This window comes from Natrix helvetica, assembly GCF_964273705.1.
Source record: "Natrix helvetica genome assembly, chromosome: 1".
Classification (NCBI taxonomy): Eukaryota; Metazoa; Chordata; class Lepidosauria; order Squamata; family Natricidae; genus Natrix; species Natrix helvetica.
Window position 1 is genome coordinate 27202124 of NC_138548.1, and position 20557 is coordinate 27222680.

The 20557-nt window shown below is 38.0% G+C and overlaps 1 protein-coding gene across 2 annotated transcripts; it reads right to left on the reverse strand.

The window, feature by feature from the left end:
* Positions 1-342: 342 nt before the first annotated feature.
* SAV1 (salvador family WW domain containing protein 1) lies at positions 343-17425 on the reverse strand. Of its 2 annotated transcripts, none has more exons than XM_081948961.1 (5): positions 17191-17425; positions 12459-12902; positions 3722-3992; positions 1702-1845; positions 343-1446 (listed from the first exon to the last, which is right to left on the reverse strand). In XM_081948961.1, the coding sequence occupies exons 1-5, from the start codon at positions 17282-17284 to the stop codon at positions 1245-1247; spliced, it is 1155 nt and encodes a 384-aa protein (XP_081805087.1). In that variant the 5' UTR covers positions 17285-17425; the 3' UTR covers positions 343-1244. The 2 variants fall into 2 exon arrangements, with proteins under 2 accessions (XP_081805087.1, XP_081805088.1); XM_081948962.1 differs by having other exon boundaries at positions 17226-17375.
* Positions 17426-20557: the final 3132 nt, after the last annotated feature.

The following is a 20557-nucleotide window of genomic DNA, read 5'->3' on the forward strand; positions in this document are numbered from 1 at the left end:
GTGGTTCAATTCTTATAGGGTAAATTTAGGATTAATTCTAGTTAGATTTTTGCAGCTCAGTATGTTACACAAACACAAACTCAGACTATGAGGGAATCTTACGGAACATGGTGTATATTAATCGAGAAAATGAATAAATTCAGTAATCTGGCTAACTATATTGCACAAACATACCCACAAGGCCTATGAATGGTGTTTTGTCCTACATTACTACATCTAGAGGCATTTAAAGGTAAATTTCTTCAACATGGGTAATGAATGCAATCCGATTTGGGCTAATCGATCTCACAACCCACCTCTTGTTGACAAGGCAAAAAAAATATGAAATTTAGAAACAATATATTACAAATTTAAAACAAAAACATTTATTTTACAGAAAACATGTCATAGAGGAGTCAAAAGCAACAATTCAGAATGAAAATAGATTAGTTGCTCTGGAGTTGTAAATGTAAAACTACTTTGCCACCAAATAAAGGTTTTATAAAACTGTTCACTGCTATCTAATTATGATAAAATTTATTGCATATGGCCAAGACAACTCATGTTTATAGTTACTTAAAAAAGCTGGTCCACTCCTTACTTGCCTGGAATACTTTGAAAGCTACAAACTGCTTCCACCAGCCTACATATGGCATTTCCTCAAACATGCCCAGTAGCAAATCAGAACAATGTTGAACAAAGTAAGGCAGTAATTTATTAAGCGCTTGGTTCAAACAGAAAACTTTCATTCTGCAAGACAGCCACTGGAAAAACCCCAATGTGTTACCTTGTGTATGAAAGCTACAAACTTTACAGTTCATTTGCTGCAGCAGAAGTATATCTTGATCCTCCAGATACAAGACCACCTGTGAAATCACCAACTGTGCAATGGGAATTAGGATTTCTTAAAAACATGTGCCTACTTTCAAGAAAAATGTGCAATGACATTTCCCATTTGAAAAAGGAAATTTTGCTCCTTCAAAGTAGAACCATTTGCTAGAAAAACATGAAAGACAAAATAATTACAAAGTTGTTTTTGCCTTTTTCCTCAATAGTGGCTTTCAGAATAGGAAACTAACTTTTTATACAACAAACAGTTTGTATTCAAAAGCCATGCTGCACAAAGAAGATAATTACAAAAGGTGCAAGATCCAGGGAGCAGCTGCCTTTTTAACCAAAGCACTCATTCACGATTTTTAAAGGAGAGCAAAAAGTCCCTAAGAGTTCTAATGACCTTCATCAGTGTCCATAGCAAAAAAAGGAGCTTAGAAATTCTTGCTGTGCTGCTGCGCATACCACTGCTGCCTTTGCTTGCAATTCTCCAGTTCCATGAGGAGGGCATGGCGATATGCTTCATACAACTTCACAATCCGCTCCAGTTCCTTCATGAAAAGCAACTTCAGCATTCCCTGATATGTATCCAGGTCAGCCAACTGGAAGAGTTCCCATTTTAGTATGTGATCGTATCTGGGAGAAAATGCAGGAGTATATAAAACAAACAAAGGAAAGGCTAATATCAGTGAGTGTGTCAGAAACAGCTTAATTTATAACACTATACTGAAGTGCACAGTCAACACTTCCCACTACATCAAAGTGGATTTAGGGAGAAGAAATATTTTTGATAATTTACACTTGGTATCTTTAAGTTTCCAACATAAGACATTTGTTATAAAATATATTTATCATCAGGCATAGGGGAAAAAAAGTTTAAGCAATACTCACTTCACAGGAGCCCTAGCATAGACTTGCAGCCAGTCTGGTATCTCTGCAGTGTGATATGGATTGGCAGGTACGAGGGTAGGCTGACTTCTGTCAACTGGCTGTGGTTGATATGTCACAGGAGGTGGTTGGTCATAACGGGGGACGCTGCAAAGGGACACGCCAAAAAGCAGATAGCAAATATTTTTTATCACAATCTAGCAACGTATGTGACCAAGAAAACATTAAATTGAGCAAGATGTGGCTAGAGAGGTGTGCCTGAGGCTGAGACTTTTAAATTCTGATCCAGACTCTTCCAAAGACCAATCACAGATCTTCTGGTTTAAGCAAGTGATTAGAAACTGTGGATAGTGGTTTCTTATTTATATATAAAATAAAGCACACTTTCAAATCAATCCTGACTCCTGGTGACTCTGACTCATATAGTTTAGGGCAACAATATGAAAGTGGTTTTCAATGGTGCATTCCAAATTGTTTTTAGAGCATTCAAGTTTGGTGGTGAATCTCTCACTCAAATACTAATGAAATCTGACTGTTCTTGGCTTTGGGGGTGGGGGAGGAATATCAGCCTGTACTGGTTAAGTGCTGCCATTGAGTCGTAATTTAAATTTACTATTAATTTCTATAAACTCATATTTGCCCATCTGCCTATATACAAATTATTCAAATATATGCAGTAGTCCAATATGTCTAACCAAGCGGATTTAAAACAATGGATGGCGGGCTCAAAAACCAAGAAAGACGCATGGTGATTCTTCCAACTTGAGTTCTTTATTGTTCCTCACTTACAGAGAGAATCTTGCCAAACTGAAGAACTCTGCTATCTGCATGTATCATATACTCTTAAGAACTATTAATTCTGCTGGCTTCAGCCTCTTTCTCTCACACTGGATCTTTTTCTCTATCTGGATTGAGCTGCCACTTATTCCTAGGAATGTACCCCCTCCTTCCTGGAATTCAGCCTTCTATATTCCATCAGATGTGCAAAATGTTTAAGATGCACAAGTACATATGAGAAGGAGAACTATTAACAATACTAATAATTTATTAAAATTTACACGCAGCCCATCTCCCAGCAACTCTGGGTAGTAGTTATTAATTCCTCTTTTTAAAGCTCCAATTACTAATAATATCAGTTAAAATGACATAAATCTAGGAGTATTAATGTAATAGGAATCATTTTCTACCACAGAATTTGAGCATTTTGACTTGTGCACTGTTTTTAAAGACTTCATTTTGAGCCAATTATAAAACTAAACACTAAACATATGTAATTTCTGATCCTTCTCAGAAATTTGTGGGGATTTATACAATTTTCAGTATGACTAGATTTCAAGAAGGATGCTCAGCAAAGATGTTCTCCGATCTTGCAACACAGGCAATTTTTGAAGTCAGTGCTAGACCTGGAGCCCTGAATTCATTTCAGTTCAGGTTTTCTAATCTAGGTTTGACACACCACAATTCTTTCCATTTTAGTATTTTCTGTTTGTAAAATAAGAGTATTGGCCTACTCATTTTCTTTGCCTGAGTAAATAAATAGATATAAATATTTTAAAATATATTCTTCAGAATTCAATGACTGTGTAGAACAGAGGTAGAGGTAATTGTATATAATGTCAATTTCTCTACTACAAGGGAGTTGGGGGGATTGATAATAGATACCTCTTATTAATAAATTGTTGGGTATTAAATATCTAGTAGATTAAAAAGTTTGGAAATGTTCCATTTTTTCGAGTGAAGGAGTTTTAAGCTTCAATTGTTTCCAAAAATGCTAGAAAACCATTTATATTCATGGGATATTTTCTGAACCTTTGTACCAAACAGGAATGTTTTGCTCAATCAACTTTAACATGTTTTGTGAACAAACATGCAAAAATCTAAAATTTCTGGTATTATTCACATAGTTTTTATAAGTTGAAGTAAGTAAGAGAAAATACAAACAAGCAATAAAGAAATTTATTAACTTGTAGCATAGTTATTTCTATCTATTGAAACATTCTATAGTGAAGATCACGTATATTACCTGGGAGCACAAGGATGTTTATACTGTGCTCTTTTATTGATGTGGTCAACATAATACACTCCAAATTCAGCCGATTCAACACGTTCCCATCCTGGAGGCAGCCCTTCTCGCTCAAGTGGATGGCTCCAATGTGTTGTGTTAGTATTGTGGTCTATGTAGTACTTTCTTCCTCTAAGAGTCCAATCTACTGACCAACCAGGAGGGAGAGGTAAATCTTCTGAACTGTGATTTGTTAAATTTCCTAATGAAGTTGCAGCAACCCTTCCAATGCCTGGAAAAACCAAGCCAAATGGGGTATTAATAAACCAAATAACATTTAACAGTGTAATTTCTTTCCTCAGAAAAGCAGGTTGTGATCAGTTCCACAATGCCTTTGCATCCTGTTTACTCGTGTAAATGTTCCTTCTGAAGAATGTATCTGTGATATTTTTGCTTTTAGAAATTCACATATACTCATCATTAACTATGAAAAGTATATTTTAGTTAGTTCAATTTTTGATGATTTTGTTGACAAATGTAACAATACATTACAAATTATTGTAACAATATATTCGTGATTTGCTACTGCCTTCTTCCAGGATGTTTTTGATTTCCCAGTCTAGCCTAAATTCCAAGTATTTCCCTAGTAGTCTCACATGTAGGTACTAACAAAGCCTAAATTTGTGCACTTTCTAAGCCCAATGTAAGCCAGGGGCTGACCATATGACCAATTAATTGTGGATCAGAGTTTACTTTAGCACAAGCTTGCCCTTGGAAGAAAAGCTTAACTCCCCTTCACCCATAAGAAGACTCAATAACACTGAGGACAATGTAAAGGACATGGTCAAAAATATAAAATCTTCTAAACTAGATAAATAAGCAGCTAAAAAGGAGTTTTCAAATTTTCCATTTCAAATGTTTTCCAATAAGGAAAACAAAAACAAAAAGATACTTGAGGTCACAAATCATATAGAACTGATTGTCTGGAAACAAAAGGGTTTTTATTGTGGAGTTAGTTTTCCAAGATGTCAGAAAACTTGGAACCAAAGTTTTCCGAGAAATTAAGAGAGACAAAATGAAAGTAGGACTTCCTTTGGTTTTAGGCATGGAGTCTCAGAAAACATGAAGCATACAAAGCTTCCTTAGCCAATATCTAAGGAAAGTTTAGTTATTGGCTTAACTAAACTTCCTGTAATTTAGTACATTCTATTCCAAACAGCATCAATTTTCTAAGTTGACAGGGAGAGGAGGTTCTTTGTTCTCATCTTCTCATCTTTGTTTGTCTTCTACCACTCTCATGTGAAAAAGAATGGAGATATAATGGAAGTCAAAGAAAATAATACCGGCTACTGCAGAAATGATGTTCTGCACTATTGCTCTAAACAAGAGGACTAGTTGGCTCAGGTTTTCCAGAGGAAAACATTGATGGCTGAAAGAGACTGTTACTGTGGAGCAGATCAAATCTCTATTCTTATCAATGACAAGCCCCGCTAAGTAGACCAAGCCAGGAAATCAATTCCACAGGAAGTCGAAACTTAGCTTATAATAGAACCTTGCAAGAATGATTTTTACCTCCTTCACTTTCTTATAGTCCGGTGAATCAACACCTACCTGACTGACATGCTTCTGAATATTAAATATTACCTCAGGATTGCTTCAGCTCCTTTTTCCTAAGTAACATTTTTGCATATTTCTGTCAAGGTCATTACCCTTACTTTCTACAGGACGTGATCAAGCCACAAAGACCACAGGAATCCTTGTTAGCTTCTCCCCAAGTATTTGATTTTAAGGAGAATTTGACTAATTCTAAATCTGGCAGGAATTATGAGACCCTCTTAGCTTCTTCGGCCAGTTTAGAAGGAAAAGAGAAGACGACCAACACTTCAATCAAAGCCTTTCACCAATTTTAGGGAGGGGGATGAAAAAAGCAAAAACAAAATTGCTGAAGAACCATGTTTTAAAAGCTTTAATTATCCAAACCATTAGTACAGTACAGTCATCATGAAGGGACAGAGCTACCATGTTGCAGACATTGGATGACACCACTGAGAGGCTAAAATGTATAATATTGTGATTATATGAATTGTTGCTTCCAGGAAATAGTTATTCACTCATTTGCACCTGGACAGCTCAATAATATTGCAACTCTATATCACTCCACCAGGGGTGCTCCTTCTCCTCCTCTTTTACTACTTGAGGTGTCAAAGGAGATCCAAAGTTCTGGTTCTTGCTCTTCTGGCAGCCCCAACCACTCTTAATTAATGTTGTGTAGTGTGACTTTGATGTTGCCTCTCCATTTTCTTCTGGGTCCGCCTTGTGTTCCTTGACCTCTTAGGGTGGGGATGAATATGCTTTGTATGAGAGGTTTCTTTATGCTGACTGGTACTGCCTTTGAACACACTGCCTGATGTTAATGCTTTTTGGGGATGTGTGGTCCATTAAGTCACTTAGTATGATTTTCCACTTTTTTTAGAGTCATGGTGGCTGTTCGCACAAATTCTTTTCTTCCTTGGTAGATAGAGGCTGTGAGACAGAAATATGAGCATCTGGTTTGACTTAGAACAATCTCATTCTCTTACATGAGATATTTCCAAGAGTGCTTCCAGACAAGACTTTTGGTATGCAAAAACTTCATTCAAGGAATGTTATGGTGAGGGAATTGCATCATCTTACAGTTGTAACCTATTCTATTACAAGAAGTTTCCTGTTTTTTCCTATCATTTTCTCACCAGAAAATATCTTGTTCAGTGAAAGAATCCAAGATGCATTTTGACTGAAGTGTTAAAAGGGCATCCATTTGAGGACACTGTAAGAAATATATAGAATCTACTGCTGTATGTTCTTGGGAGTACTAAAATGTCTCCTAAATTTGAAGAGTTTCATAAGGACTAGGGTAATTGGGTAAAAACTCTTCTCTACTACAATCATTCAAGTGTGTGTTAGTTTGAAAACCCACTTTTAGAACTTTTGCCTCTACAAAATATGAAACACAATTTATGGTTATCTACTCAACATGTAATTATATTTTGGGGGTATCTAAGCCACAGAATGAACGCTTGAGGATATTATGAAGTCTGCCATTTCTTCTCATTTTAATATGTCTACTCTGTCCCCTTATTTCTACAAAATAGACAATCCATATTTTTAGTTTCTGTCCACTCATACATTAACTGCTTCTTAGCCAATGGTAAAAGAAACAATCTACTTCCAATCTCTCAAAGATGCAAATTTTCCTCTTTTTTCTTCCAAACTCTGAGACCAGAATTCAAAGTAATTTCCTGCCATTTCACTGAAACATCTTATTTTCTCTTATTTAAGAAGGAAACCATGAGAAATCAGAAGCACTAGCTGTGGTTTGGCCTTCCTTTCCTCTGTCTTAATGTCACTGTTTTCAAACCTCAGAATTAAACAAAGTCAACCAGACAGCCCGGCAATTTTTCATTTTGCTTCCACTGTCAGGCCAGCCATACCACCAAATTCCCACAATAGAAACCCCAGTGACACCAAAGTTGCCCATGCTCTTTAAAGCTTATATTCTATGAAGCAACAAGGAATGAAATCATCAGAGGCCAATAAAAAGTGATGGGAATAATTGGATTTTGAGATCTGACAATCTGAGTATGCTATATATACCAAGCATATTTTCCCAAACAAACCAAAATGCTACATTGGACTTGCCACAGTTGTCCTTTTTCTACCACAGCAATAGGTATCCTAAGTGGGTATTTCTCTCCCGCTGTCAGCCCTTTGACGTAGGCCAGATCAGGAAACACATTCCACAGGAAGACCAGAACTATACTTTATTGAGAAAGGCTATAATAACAAAATCTTAAAGTCCAGTTTTGCTACTCTTCTCCCTCTTATATCTCAGTGAGTCAGAGAGAAATTGTGAGTCTCTTATTACTATCTCTCTTCCCATTTTACCCTTGTTTACATTATGGTTTCTGAATATTTATTACAAATCCATCTCCCTAGCTCTCTATGCACTCACTTCAAAGCTAGAACTAGGAGAATTTCTGGTGTTTCCTGTGTAATGAGGTAACTAATTTCCCAGCTTTGAAACAACTCAGAAAGAGAGATCAGAGAAAAGTTTTAAAAAGATATAAAATGATTCTGTAGCGGTTTAGAGTTTTTGGATTGACGCAATATAAAAATCTTGTAATTAAATGCTCTTCCCGATAGATGTTTCATCTTTTTTTGCTAATAATTTCTGAGTGGGCTTGATGCCCTGTTTTTGATGTAGAAAAAAACCCTTATGTCCTGTTTTCCTACAGGGAAGCCAGAACATTCTAAAATGAGACATACCAAACCCCTATCAAAACTAAGGTCAGAGGTTTCTTTTTATGCTTGGTCTTGATTAGACTGCACCAAATGGGTCAGATGTTTTGGATTTAGAATCTACTCCAGTTTGTGTACAAGAGTTGCTTCTGGTAGCTATATTAGGCACCAAGCCTCTGAGAATTGGGCACTGTCCAGGCTAGCATTTGCTATGAAGGTGGCCAACTTGGTTAATTTGTCTGTCTGACCTGAATATCCTTTGTTCCAGATGGTTGGGTTAGCCTACAGGAAAAGAAAAAAAACTGGCAAAAGCTTGATAGCCATGGAACTTCTTATAGCTAAAATTCTTGTCTCATGCGTTCTGCACTGCAAATTCCCAATTTTCCTGGGCTTTGGATATTTAATCAATATAGATCCTGAAATCAGAGTTGCCACAAAAAGATGCGCTGACGTATTTGAACAGGTCTAGAACTGGATGAGGAAAAATACAGTTTAGGAGCAAGGAATAAACATTTCTCATTGCACATAGGGCTTGAACTATGCTCCAGAGACTATACTCTGTAGAAAGAGAGGTGGTGGGATAGCTAAACATGGGCATTGCTTCTATTGTCAGCAAACCCCTCAGAGATTTGGGAAGGAGATAAGGTTCTGGATCTCCGAGGCCCAGGAATTTACAGACCTCCTGAGCAATCATGGTAATCTACTTTTTAGAAAATCTGAGACTCAAAGGCTGCCTGTAGGTTCCCTTCCTCAACTGTTCACACTCTCTCTTATCTGAATGAGTTTGAAGGGAAGCATCACAGTGATATCTAAGGGCTTGCTTCTTGCCTTCTAAACCAGGAGCAAGGAGAGGGATCTGAGGAAGGGGGACTGCAGATGAGAATAGTATATACTCTTGCAAAAGATGGTGAGGGGATTGGGCAATGATGGGACTCATGGCTGATGGCTTGGGAATTGCAGCTTTTATTAAAGTGAGACTGTGCAGAGTTGCCCAATTGAAAGATGAACTTTTTGCTCACCCTCTGCTATTAGAAAAGGACTCTGATGCGTTGCTGCCTGTGAGTTTCCTAGTCCTGGGTTTTGCTCAGGGAAAAATGGAAAAGAAAGCAAAATAAAGTGAAGAAAAAAAAATATGGCTGATAAAAGATAGTCAATATTGCACATATTCTCTGGAGTGAGGGAGGAACTGAGAAAGGAGCCATCTCTTTCCATCAGGTCTCCAGCCTTCCCTCTGGAGTGAACAGGAATGTCTTGGTTTTCTTACAGGAAGATGAGATTATATATAACATAAGGGAAAACTACAAACAATTTGCCTTGTTGAGGCTCAGAAATTCTTCAAATAAAACCATCTTTTGCAAATAGGGGGAAGGTAATTGACAATCTCATCCCTGTCTCTCTTCAAACTGCTCCAGATAATTTGCAATAAGATACGATGAGTACATAGTAACAAGTCAATATATCCAGTTGACTACAATGTAATATGTGTTGTACTTTAGACTCTTTATGGGCTTCCCAGGACTACGATTCTCCAAGTGGTAGTCCAACATTTATTGCATCCCATAAGCACAAACCACATTAAAAAATCTGATGACATGTTTTGAAGGAAAAAAAAATTCCGAGACAAATATTGTTTAGTATCTTTCCTCAGATTCAAAGTTTGGTATTCTTTACTTTTCAGTACACCATTTTAATAGCAGTTCCTAAATCGTTAAACTGCCTCCTTGGCACTAAAACCATCTCTGTGCTTAATATTTTTTGATAAAAGTTGACCTTTTAATATACAAGCACAAATAAATCTTGCTAAGCGAGGGTAGGCAACAAGTTGCTTTTATGCAATCTGCCAGAACTTCAAGTTCACACTTCCAATAAAACTTTTTGTTTTTGGCAACAAAATGACCCTTTTTCAGAAACATATTTTCAATTCTTTCTTTTCCAAGATTCAGATCATAATGGAAGTAAAAGGGCTCGGAGAGGCAAAACCAGACTGCTGAAATATACCCATTTAATGCAGAGAATAAATGACATACTTTTAAGTGATGGCAGGTTTTTCTTTTAATGTTTGGGCAGTTAAAGTTGAGAGTGGAATTACCTTCCCCAAAGTCTTCATTCTCATCTTTTAAACCTCTCTAAAACCTAAAAAGCAACAAGATGTTCACTCCCATTTTTTTCCTATTGGTAGCATCATGGCGTTCTGTAGCTTGCCCAGAAGCATAACATGACTTTTGGCCTCTCAAATGTTGCCTATCTCTGGTCTGGTGAAACAAGTCATCCAGTAGAATAGGCCTCAACATGGGGAAAGCTTGAAAATCTCTTTTCAGAGCTATGATTCTGTAACAATGTAATCTATAAAGGGAACAGAGCTTCATTTAAGTCCTATTAATATACAGATTCTGATTAAAGAAACCACACACAACATACTGTACTATCCTCTTAGCTGTGGTCACCTGAACACATGACCACCACATTCACTCTCTTTGTTGGAAAAAAGTATGTGCAGTCCTACAATAAGAAATTATCCTAAAGGAGTAAGTTAGATGTTCCAATCAATGAGATAAGCATGAGTTTAAGGGTTCCTCTCCCATTAAAAATGCACATACATCCCATTTTTCTTGTCATGTCCATGGATGTAAACCCATAAGTATATTTTTCATGCCATGCCTATGGATATGAATCATGTTCCAATCAAAATTTCTTAAGTTACAGAAAATAGGTTGTCAATACATTTGAATCCGGAAATGACTATAAGAATTGTCAAAGTGTTTGGCCTCCATCTATCCATGATCAATAGATAAAATATAAATAAAGAAAATCTAATACCAATGTTACTCTTCCAAGATCAAAGGCTATAATACTACAAGAAGTAGCATTCAACTCTATGTTGACAGCAATGTATCTGCAGGTCACTCTTGCATTATATGATGTTGGGTTCGTAAGTCCATAATGAAAATACTGAACAAGAATCACATGTATGAGAAGAGAATACTAGTGCTCTCCACAAAGCACATTGCCACTCATCTCAAATTTGTAAAAGTCCACCTGAATAATCCAGCAGATTACTGGAACAATGTTTTACAGACAGATGGAAAAATTAATGAAAATATTTATTGATTGAAGTAATTAATACCAATTCAGGTGCTACCTGTTAGTCTAAACGTCCAATGAGAGCAAATACTTACAAAAAATTGTATGCAATTTACATTTTAAAATGCTATTAGCAAAATATTAAATTAAAATATATCAGTTGTTTTCCCCAAATTAAAAATCTTTCATTTTATTAGTTCAATATATTGGTTCAATATTTTCAATAAGGAGATGAAACAGTACACTGCTTGGAATATAACCAGAATCACTTTATAACCAAATTTAGATGAGGCTCAGGCTATACTGTAGGAATCAGAGTTGAAAGTACTGCTAAGAATTATGTAAGTCAGTCATGAAGATAAAAAACTTAACTCCTCAGTTTTGAGCTTCAAACATATAACATACTAAAAGGCTAAGAAAGAAATATGCTGTGGAGGCACTGGGATAAAAGAATCACTAGCATATCTAGTAGAACAAATAAAATTTTACATTAGTTCTTAGTTTAACAAATTTAAATCAGAATGATAAAATCTATTTTTTAGTTAAACAAATACCAACAAGCAAAACACAAACGAGCTTAAGAGAAAGATCCTTTCAGAGCTGGTTCCTTTTTTGGCTGAGATTCTATTGGCCTGAGATTCTATATAGCTCTTAAAAGGGGGTATGATAGCTCAGCAGTTAAAGACATTGAGCTTGTCATCTGGAAAGTTGATAGCCCGGGTTTGAGACCTCAGTGTTGTGCAATGGGGTAAGCTCCTGTTATTTATTTCAGCTCCTGCGTACCTAGCAATTTGAATGCATGCAAATGTGAGTAGATAAATAGGTACCACCATGGTGGGAAGGTAACACTGTTCTGTGCGCTTTGGCATATAGTCATGCTGGCCACATGACTATGGAAGTGTTTCCAGACAATGCTGGCTCGCTCAGCTAAGAAAGGGAGATGAGCACTGCCTCCTAGAGTCAGACATGTCTAGAAAGGGTAAACCTTTACTTTTACCTTTGAAAAGGGTCCATGGGCTCATTAAATGATGCTAATTGCACCAGCTCTTTGAGATCAACTCTTTATCCATATTAGTGGAGGAAATGCCAAAGCCTTTCAATTCAGATCCTCTTAAACACTAACAGTGTATTGTTGTTGTCCATAGCTGTCGCCCAAGTTTTTGCTGTTTCCACAATAATTTGACTCTTAAGTCAATAGATCAAGGTACTGTTAATAAAAATACAAGGGGTGATTAAACATGGCCACAGTTCTTATGTGATCCAATGCAAGGCAGCTTCAGATGTTGGTATGTTCAATCATATCAACTCAATTCTACTAGTAAACGCCTAAAATATACTGTCTAGATGTTTTTACATAGAGCCAAAAAAAATATGTGTAAAAAAACCCAATGATACTTGCCTGACCTGTGTCTTCCCTGATTTTGTGACATCCTTTGGATGAGGTCAGTATTATGTTCATAGTATCTATATTCTTCCTGAACATGATCCTCCAGTTGATGTCGTCTTTGATCATTATAAAAGTGACCAAAATAGTAACGGGATCCAGCATCTCCATTTTCAGTAACTGAGTTGGCCTCTGTTAAAAAGGACTGTGAAGATAAGCCATATTCCCGAGGGACCTCAGCTAAACTCCTGGCAAGGTAGGAAGGGGCAGATAGCCTGTTGCTTTCCCGCCGTACTATTTCATGAGGAGGCCTCTGCACTGGAGTCCTTAGGAAGCTCTGATGTCTGGAAAGGGCACCGTCCCCACCTGCCGAATAGGCAGAAGGCACTGGATCTGGAAGACAGATATCTGTTCGCCTTGGAATAGTTGGACCATGACGGATGAATGAAGGCATCAGATCTGTAGCAGAAAGTTATAGTAACAATAAATTCATAGAACTTAGAAAATTAACAAATGTTAATGAAGAGTGGAAACATTAAATGTTAAATCCTGTAAAACAAAAAGAAAGCCATGATGTCCTTTATATGAACATGAACCCCAAACTGCACAATTCCAACAACATTCTAGGAAGAAATGACAAGGTATTTAAACTTTGTTTCAAACTTGTAATGCTGGAATCAAAGTTTTTAGCAGAAATTTAATATTATTTTCTTTAAAGTAAAATAATATTATATTATATATATATATATATATATATATATATATATATATATATATATATATATATATATATATATATATATATATATATATATATATATATATATATATATATATATATATATATATATATATATATATATATATATATTATATTATATTATATTATATTATATTATATTATATTATATATTAGATCTTATACATCTTGGTCAATTTCACTTCTTCATGAATAAATAACATGGCCAGGTCAAAAGTATCCCACTGCAACTTTATGAATCTATCATAAACATGAATGCCAAATTATGTTCAGGATGTTTGTGAGATGTTCTGAAATAGAACTTGTACTTTCTGATATTTCTGGAATCATGATCCATTACATAGCTAGATTGTAGAGTGTTCCTGATGTATGTACATACATTGTTCAATATAATATGGTTGTTATATTGCATGAAATAATGACTTGCTTTGCATATCATCAGTAATTATAGGTACTGCTACAAGACAGGTAAAAAAAAAACCTCAAACTAGCCAAATGTTGGTTTATCACAATATGTAAAACAAATGATAATCATCTATGTCTATTTCTGAAATTAAGGAATTATAAGCTGCATAAAACATTGCATTATTGACATTTCTACTAAATTTAAGTATTTACTATAATTCCAATATATCATAATAATGTAGCATAAGCCAGGGTATTTTGAAACAATGAAGTGTGTGGGTGGGTGTGTAGGAAGATAACAAACAATACAGACTATTTTGTGTTTAATATAAATGCATTACTAGTGTCTTATGAATATTGCTGATATAGGTTTCTTACTCTATAGCGGTGGTAGTCAACCTGGTCCCTACCGCCCACTAGTGGGCGTTCCAGCTTTCATGGTGGGAGGTAGGGGTTTGCTGTAACTCTGCTTTATAAATTTTATAAAGTAAAGTTACTTCCCTACTTTATAAATCACCATTATTGTAGAACCGGTGGGCAGTTAGAAAATTTTACTACTAACAGAGATACAAAAGTGGGTGGTAGGTATAAAAAGGTTGACTACCCCTGTTCTATAGGGTGAACTTGCTTAACATAGTGCCCTTATGTTGGACTATAATTCCCCAAATGTCCAGTTATGAGAATTTGTCATAGAAAATGCATAGAAAAGTTAACAAGTTAACAACTTTTCAAGCTTCAGGAGAAAGGAGTCTTCAGCCTTCTGGATACTACTGTATAGCCTAGAAGCTAAAGCTATTGGAAGACAAAAGTTCAACATCATTTGAAATCCAGCAGATTCTTCCCTCCTGGCAGTGATTCTCTTAAATGAGCCCTCTCTAATTTCCTCTTTATCATAATAACTAACTCTATCTAGTATTAGGTTTGCTCAACTAAGTTTTGAGCAAACAAGTTTTATTTAGATTCTTTGCACTTCTGTAACCTGATATGAAGCAGTGCAGAGAAGACCTTTTCTACATGTGAACTCAAACCAAACCAAAATCAAATTTTCCTTTTTTAAAAATCAGGACTAAGCACCACAGCAACAGAATAAATAGTTTAATAAAAGAACCTCAAGAAAACCTTTCTTTTTTATTCTCTAAGGCAAAATAAGTCAAATTATTTTATCTACTGATTAACTTCATCTAAAATAAAAGCAAATAACCCTTTTTTAAACCCTTGGGCCATAATTAGTGTTTGTGATGAGCAATTAAGGGCTGCAAAAAAAAAAAGACTAGTGGTGAATTTCATTTTTACCCATAGTATGCCATTTTAATGCATACCCTACAATCTTCAATTTGTCCCCTCAAAATGGCAGGAAATTATGCTATCAGTTTCAGATAATGATGGTCAGAAGGAAGTCTGAGAGCTGCAAAAATGGGATTTTATAAATACGTACAGCCTACACTCACAGATTTCTATACAGTACCTGATCTAAACCTATTTCTAGCTTTATTAATATTAAATGTGACTCATTTTGCCTCTCCTTCTCATTTGTCAACAGGACAACAGCCACTTTCTAAGTTATATCGACCAATATTATCCCACAAGGCTAAGGGCAGCATTGAGTAGTAATTAATGTGAAATTCTGGTAGCATATCTCTTCTGTTACATGTTCTTTAAACTCTGATCAGACAGAGTTCTTGACTTTTATACCAAACTCAACCTTTATCACTTCCTGTAAAAGTTTGAGCCAAGATTGAACTTAACTTTCTAAGATAAAAGAAAGGGATCTAAGCAAGCTATTGGAATATGGTCAATTATTTATAATTATAAAATAATTGTTGATTATCCCTACCACAGCCAGTATCATGTAGGCTTTCTGAAAATTGTAAACACATTTCCAATGAATAAGATTTATTTTTGAAATAAAAAACTTTGGCTAATTCAGATTAGCCAAACTACCTTTCAGGGCATTCAGGACTCAGAAAATAAAATAAAAAATACTGGTCCCTAACCTAGGTTCTTTTGATCAAAGAACTTGGTTCAATAAAAAGTTTTTATTTAACGGTTTATGTTGATAGATAAAACCCAAAGTCTGTCAGGTCTTTATTCCATTTCTGCTTACTGCAAACAATTGAAAGTTTATGGAAAAGAGATAAAAGCCATCCTTGTTTCTTGTTAATATTAGAATTGTATCATCTCTGGGCAAGAAAATTTAATTCAAACCGCACTTTTGAAACTTTTTATTTTATCAACTCAAGCAAGCTTCTGCAATTTAATTGTGCATTGTAAAAAAAAAAACTCATTTCAAATCAGTTCAAGCTATGTCCTGCTCAGCTTCCCTGGTGATACAGACTATAAATATGAGAACCTATGTGAGACTTAGGTATGATTAAGAAGATATGGAAGGTATAGCCTATTATCATCACCAGCATCTCTCCCCCAATTTATTCTAAAGAAAATTGTTCTCCCCCAGCAAATGAAATGAGATCACAGCCACAGCTGTTTTCTCTCCAAACCAGAAACCTTTAGGTTAACCATGCATAATCCTTTAAAGATTATAATAAGGTGACAAGCTAAGGTCACATGGCCTACACTGGGCCTTTGAACAAGAGCAATTTCACTCCTTAAAGATATGAACAAAGATACCAACAACTACAGGTGATTTAAGACAAATTAGTTTCCTATCTGTGCCTTTGAAGTTCTGAAGGGGTGGGCAGATTTCAGGCTTGGCAGTTATACTTTATTTCATAACTGCCTAGGGCCCCAAAACATATGAAACACTGGCTCATTAGACATATACTCAGAATTCGGGGAAAAAAGTGTCTTACTGAGCATATTTCAGCCCTGGGATTTGCCAGTAGTACCAGGACTAAGTTCACAAAATATTTGACTTTGGGTTCCCCCTCCAAGGAGTTGTTTTTTTAAAAGAGCATCTTAATATTTATACTGATATTGTTTCCTGATTGCTTATTTGTACCCTATGACTATCATAAAGTGCTGTACCTTATGATTCTTGACTGTTATCTTTTTATATGCACACTGAAGAGCATATGCACCAAAGACAAATTCCTTGTGTCCAACCACACTTGGCCAATAAAGAATTCTATTCTATTTCTATTCTATTTTTTATTCTATTCTATTTCCATTCTATTCTGGTCAAAAAGGAGTAGTTTGTATTTGTTGTTATAATTAGAGGAGTGAGAACCAGCACCCTCTACTGATCTAACGTTATCTAAAGCTTTTCCAAAAGATCTCAAGTCTTTTAATCTTTTTTTGCTTTCATTTGCGGGAGAAAAAAAACGCTTTTTGGAGCTGCTGTCCCTATTTAAGAAATGTAAAAAGGCTTAAGTAAAGCTTGCAAGAAGAACTCGGGATGTAAAGGTAACTTAAACGTTGGGTCTCTTCCGCCACCATTGTGTAAAAAGTCAACCCCTCACCTTGGAAGAAGCATCCCGGCGATTTGAGACCCCCCACACACACCGTCCCCTCCCCCTCGGCCCATTCTTCCCCTCAGGTTTTTTTGGGGGAGGGGTCTTTCCCCCCTTCTTTCCCCTTCCTCCCTCATCTCCCCTTTTTCCCCGACCAGGTCTCAAAACTCACTGCGGAGCAACGGGCTGGTCTCCTTGATCACGTACTTGCCCTGCACCTCGCCCGGTTTGGAGAGGTCGGCGCGCGTTTTCTTCCGGGACAGCATCCCCTTCCCCTACGCCGCCGCCTTCACAGCCGCCGGAGGAGCCACCAACGCCGCTGTCCCTGGGCGACTCTTTCTCGGTCAGGATCCATCGCCGCCCTCCGCCTTTCCTCCCCCCCCCCTCACCTCTCAGACCGGCCAAGCGCGCGCACCACGTCTCCTTGTCCGGAGCGCGAGCGGGAGGAGGAGGAGGCGGGGGGGGGGAAAGAAGAGTCGGATGGGTGGGACAGAATTCTAAGGAGGCGCGCGCGCACGGCCGCTCCCGACCCGCGCTCCTCTTCCCCTCTCTTTCCTCGCAGGCTACCGACTAAACTTTCCGTTCCCGCCCACAGCCGGAGCTCTGAAGGAACCGCGGCTGCTCCCCGCGCAAGGAACAATGGGAAGGCAGCGCTGGGAGCGTTGAAAGCTGAGGAAGGAGGGAGGGAGAAGAGCAGCTGGCAATAGTGGAGGGCGTGTCCGCTGAGTCAGTTTGGTGTACTAGTGGTTCAGGCACCGGGCTAGAGATCGTAAGTTCTTAGCCTTGCCTTCGGCACGAAGCCAGGCGGCCAGTCACTCATTCTCAGCCCTAGGAAAGAGACAATGGCAAACCACTCGCGGGCGGGCGTGGCGGGCGGGGGGAACCCAGAACAAAACCAAACCTGGCGGTTGGGAGTGCGCCACCTCATGGCCTGGAGGGGAAGGGCTTTATATACTCCCTCGTGTTAAGCTTTGGAGTTCCCTGGCAGTTGGAAGCAGCTGTTGCTGAAAGGGACTTCCCTCAGGTGGGGCAGTTTGCGCAAACTGCAGTGGGAGATCAGAACGGTCCCAGTCCCTTTAGCCTTTCCTAAAGCTTTCCCTAAAGTTTTCCTAAAATTTGTCCTTGTGTTCCAAGCCTGGGCCGATGAATGTGCCAAGGGCCTTGTTTGCTGGTTATATTGCCAACTGGGCAAGTATCTTGCTCTTGTGTAAGTTGGAAGTTTTTTTAGTGTTTTTATTGGTTTCACTTTTTACTGTTTTAAAAAAGTTTTTAATATTTTTTGATACTTATTTTTTGAATTGTAAACCACTCAGAATCGTTGACTGAGATGGGCGTCAGCAGAAATGGAATAAATAAATATCTTTGTAGTTTTAATCTGTGACATTGGAGGACAACATTATAGCCGAGAGAGTGGGACACTCTCTGTACTGAGATCAACAGGAAGACCCAGGGTTGTAGGTTAGACTGGTAAGATTTGGGCTTTTTGAAATGAGATTTTGACACTGCTGGTGGGCAAAAACATAAATGAAAATGATACAGATGTGTTCATATAATTTACTAAGCTTTGAGGGAGTCCACTTGTGGGAGTCTTTACTACTTCTGAATTCTTGGGGTGGGGAAAAGAGGCATGTTGAGGAATATTGCTGCTCCTACCCTGTAGTAAATGTGTAAAAGTCTGTATAACCATGATTTACTGCATAAACCATAATTCATTAGATTCACAAGTCAAGCTATAAACAATGATTTACTAACCACAGTGCCTGGGTGCACACTATACACTAAGCTGCAAGCAAGTAAGCAAGCAAACAAACAAACATATTATGACAATATCCAGTGTGAACTTGCCCAAATGACACTGACAACTTATGCAGGCATAGTGAGCAGGTTATGCATTTGCTTTACTATCTAGTTGTGTTTGTCCATATACTTCACCTGATAAACTCAAATAACTCAGTTGGCTGGGTTCTCACACATACTAAGACAAATCAATAGATTTTGCATTACATGCTAGACTAAAAGTCTAGTTTGTAATTTACTTGCTGTATTCATATAACATATTCAAGCAGGTGTGGCATATGGGTTTTAATGCCTTGGCAAGTCACTTCCGGTTTGCTCGTAGGGTCGTTTTTGCCCCCCCTGGTGCCTTCAGGGAAGTCTCCTGGAGGCCTCTGAAGGTTCCGGAGGGCTAAAACCTGCCCTACGAGCAAACTGGAAGTCTGTTCCCAAATTTCTGGTTTGCCCGTAGGGCCAGTTTTTCCCACTCTGGAGGCTTCAGGGAAGCTCCTGAAGCCTCCGGAGGGCCTCCAGGGGTGGGTGGATGGGGGAGGCTGTTTTCGCCCTCCCTAGGCTCCTATAAAACCTCTGGAGCCTGGGGAGGGCGAAAAAACCACGCTAAAAATGGGGGGGGGAATCACTGGTCGTTCACTCATGTGCACTGTGGTCATGCGCGTAGCATTATGGGTGTGGCACACCCATGCACGATCCCCCTGCATTCCCCCCGCTTTTGGCACGTGAGCCAAAAAAGGTTCGCCATCACTGCTATAGCCTATTGAAGCCTCGCAAGCCCGTTTGCTGCAAAGAGGAAAATTGCTGGGTGGCAGAGGCCAAAGGGTTGGGGCTAGTGGGTGGGTGGGGCTACATTCAGTGTATAAGATGCACCCAAATTTTCACCCTCTTTTAGGGGGAAAAAGGTGTGTCATACTCTGAAAAATACAATAAGTCTGCCCCGAAAATTTTGCACACAGCAGCAGCCATGAGGTGACCACGCTCACTGCCTCCTGCACCTCAACAATAATAAGACCTCCCCAAAAATAAGGCCTAGTGCCTATTTTGGGGGTCAAAAGAAAATAAGATTTTGGGGAGGCTTACTTGATTGTTTGAACTCAGATCATTTGCTTACATAGTATATACTGTAATGTACGGTGTATTGTGCAAGCCCAGAAAAACGGGTTAATACTTAGTTTAAATGTACTATGTGAACCCAGCTATAGCCATGGTTTAGCTGTCTCCCAACTAAGGTTAATGCTCTAATGTAGTGTTTCTCAACTTCAGCAGTTTTAAGATGTGTGGAAGTAAACTCCCAGTGTTTCCAAGCCAATAACATGTTAACATTGCCAAGTTTTAAAAACACAGCTATAATGCCTGTACTCCTCACATTTTTGATCCCATCTTGAAGCAGAGGTCAGAAAAAGGGCAAGAGCTCCAAGGGTGGAAGTGTTGATTCAACATAAATCCCTGAAGAAAGAAATGGCGAGCTATTTCCATATTGCCAAGAAAACTATACAGAGACATCCATGAATTCATCAGGAGCTGAGCTGAACTCCCAGGAGACTATACTTTGCAGTGCCAGATTGACACCAGTAATGTAGGGTCCAGCCTGTATGCATATCTGACAATGCAGATATATCCAAAGAAGAGGCCTTAACCAAGGCGTAATGAAATATAAATTCTGTGAATTGATGGCAGAAATAATGGGAGTAAAATAAAGCTGCTGCAAAATAGGAGATCAACAATATAAGAACAAAGTTTGATTTTGCATA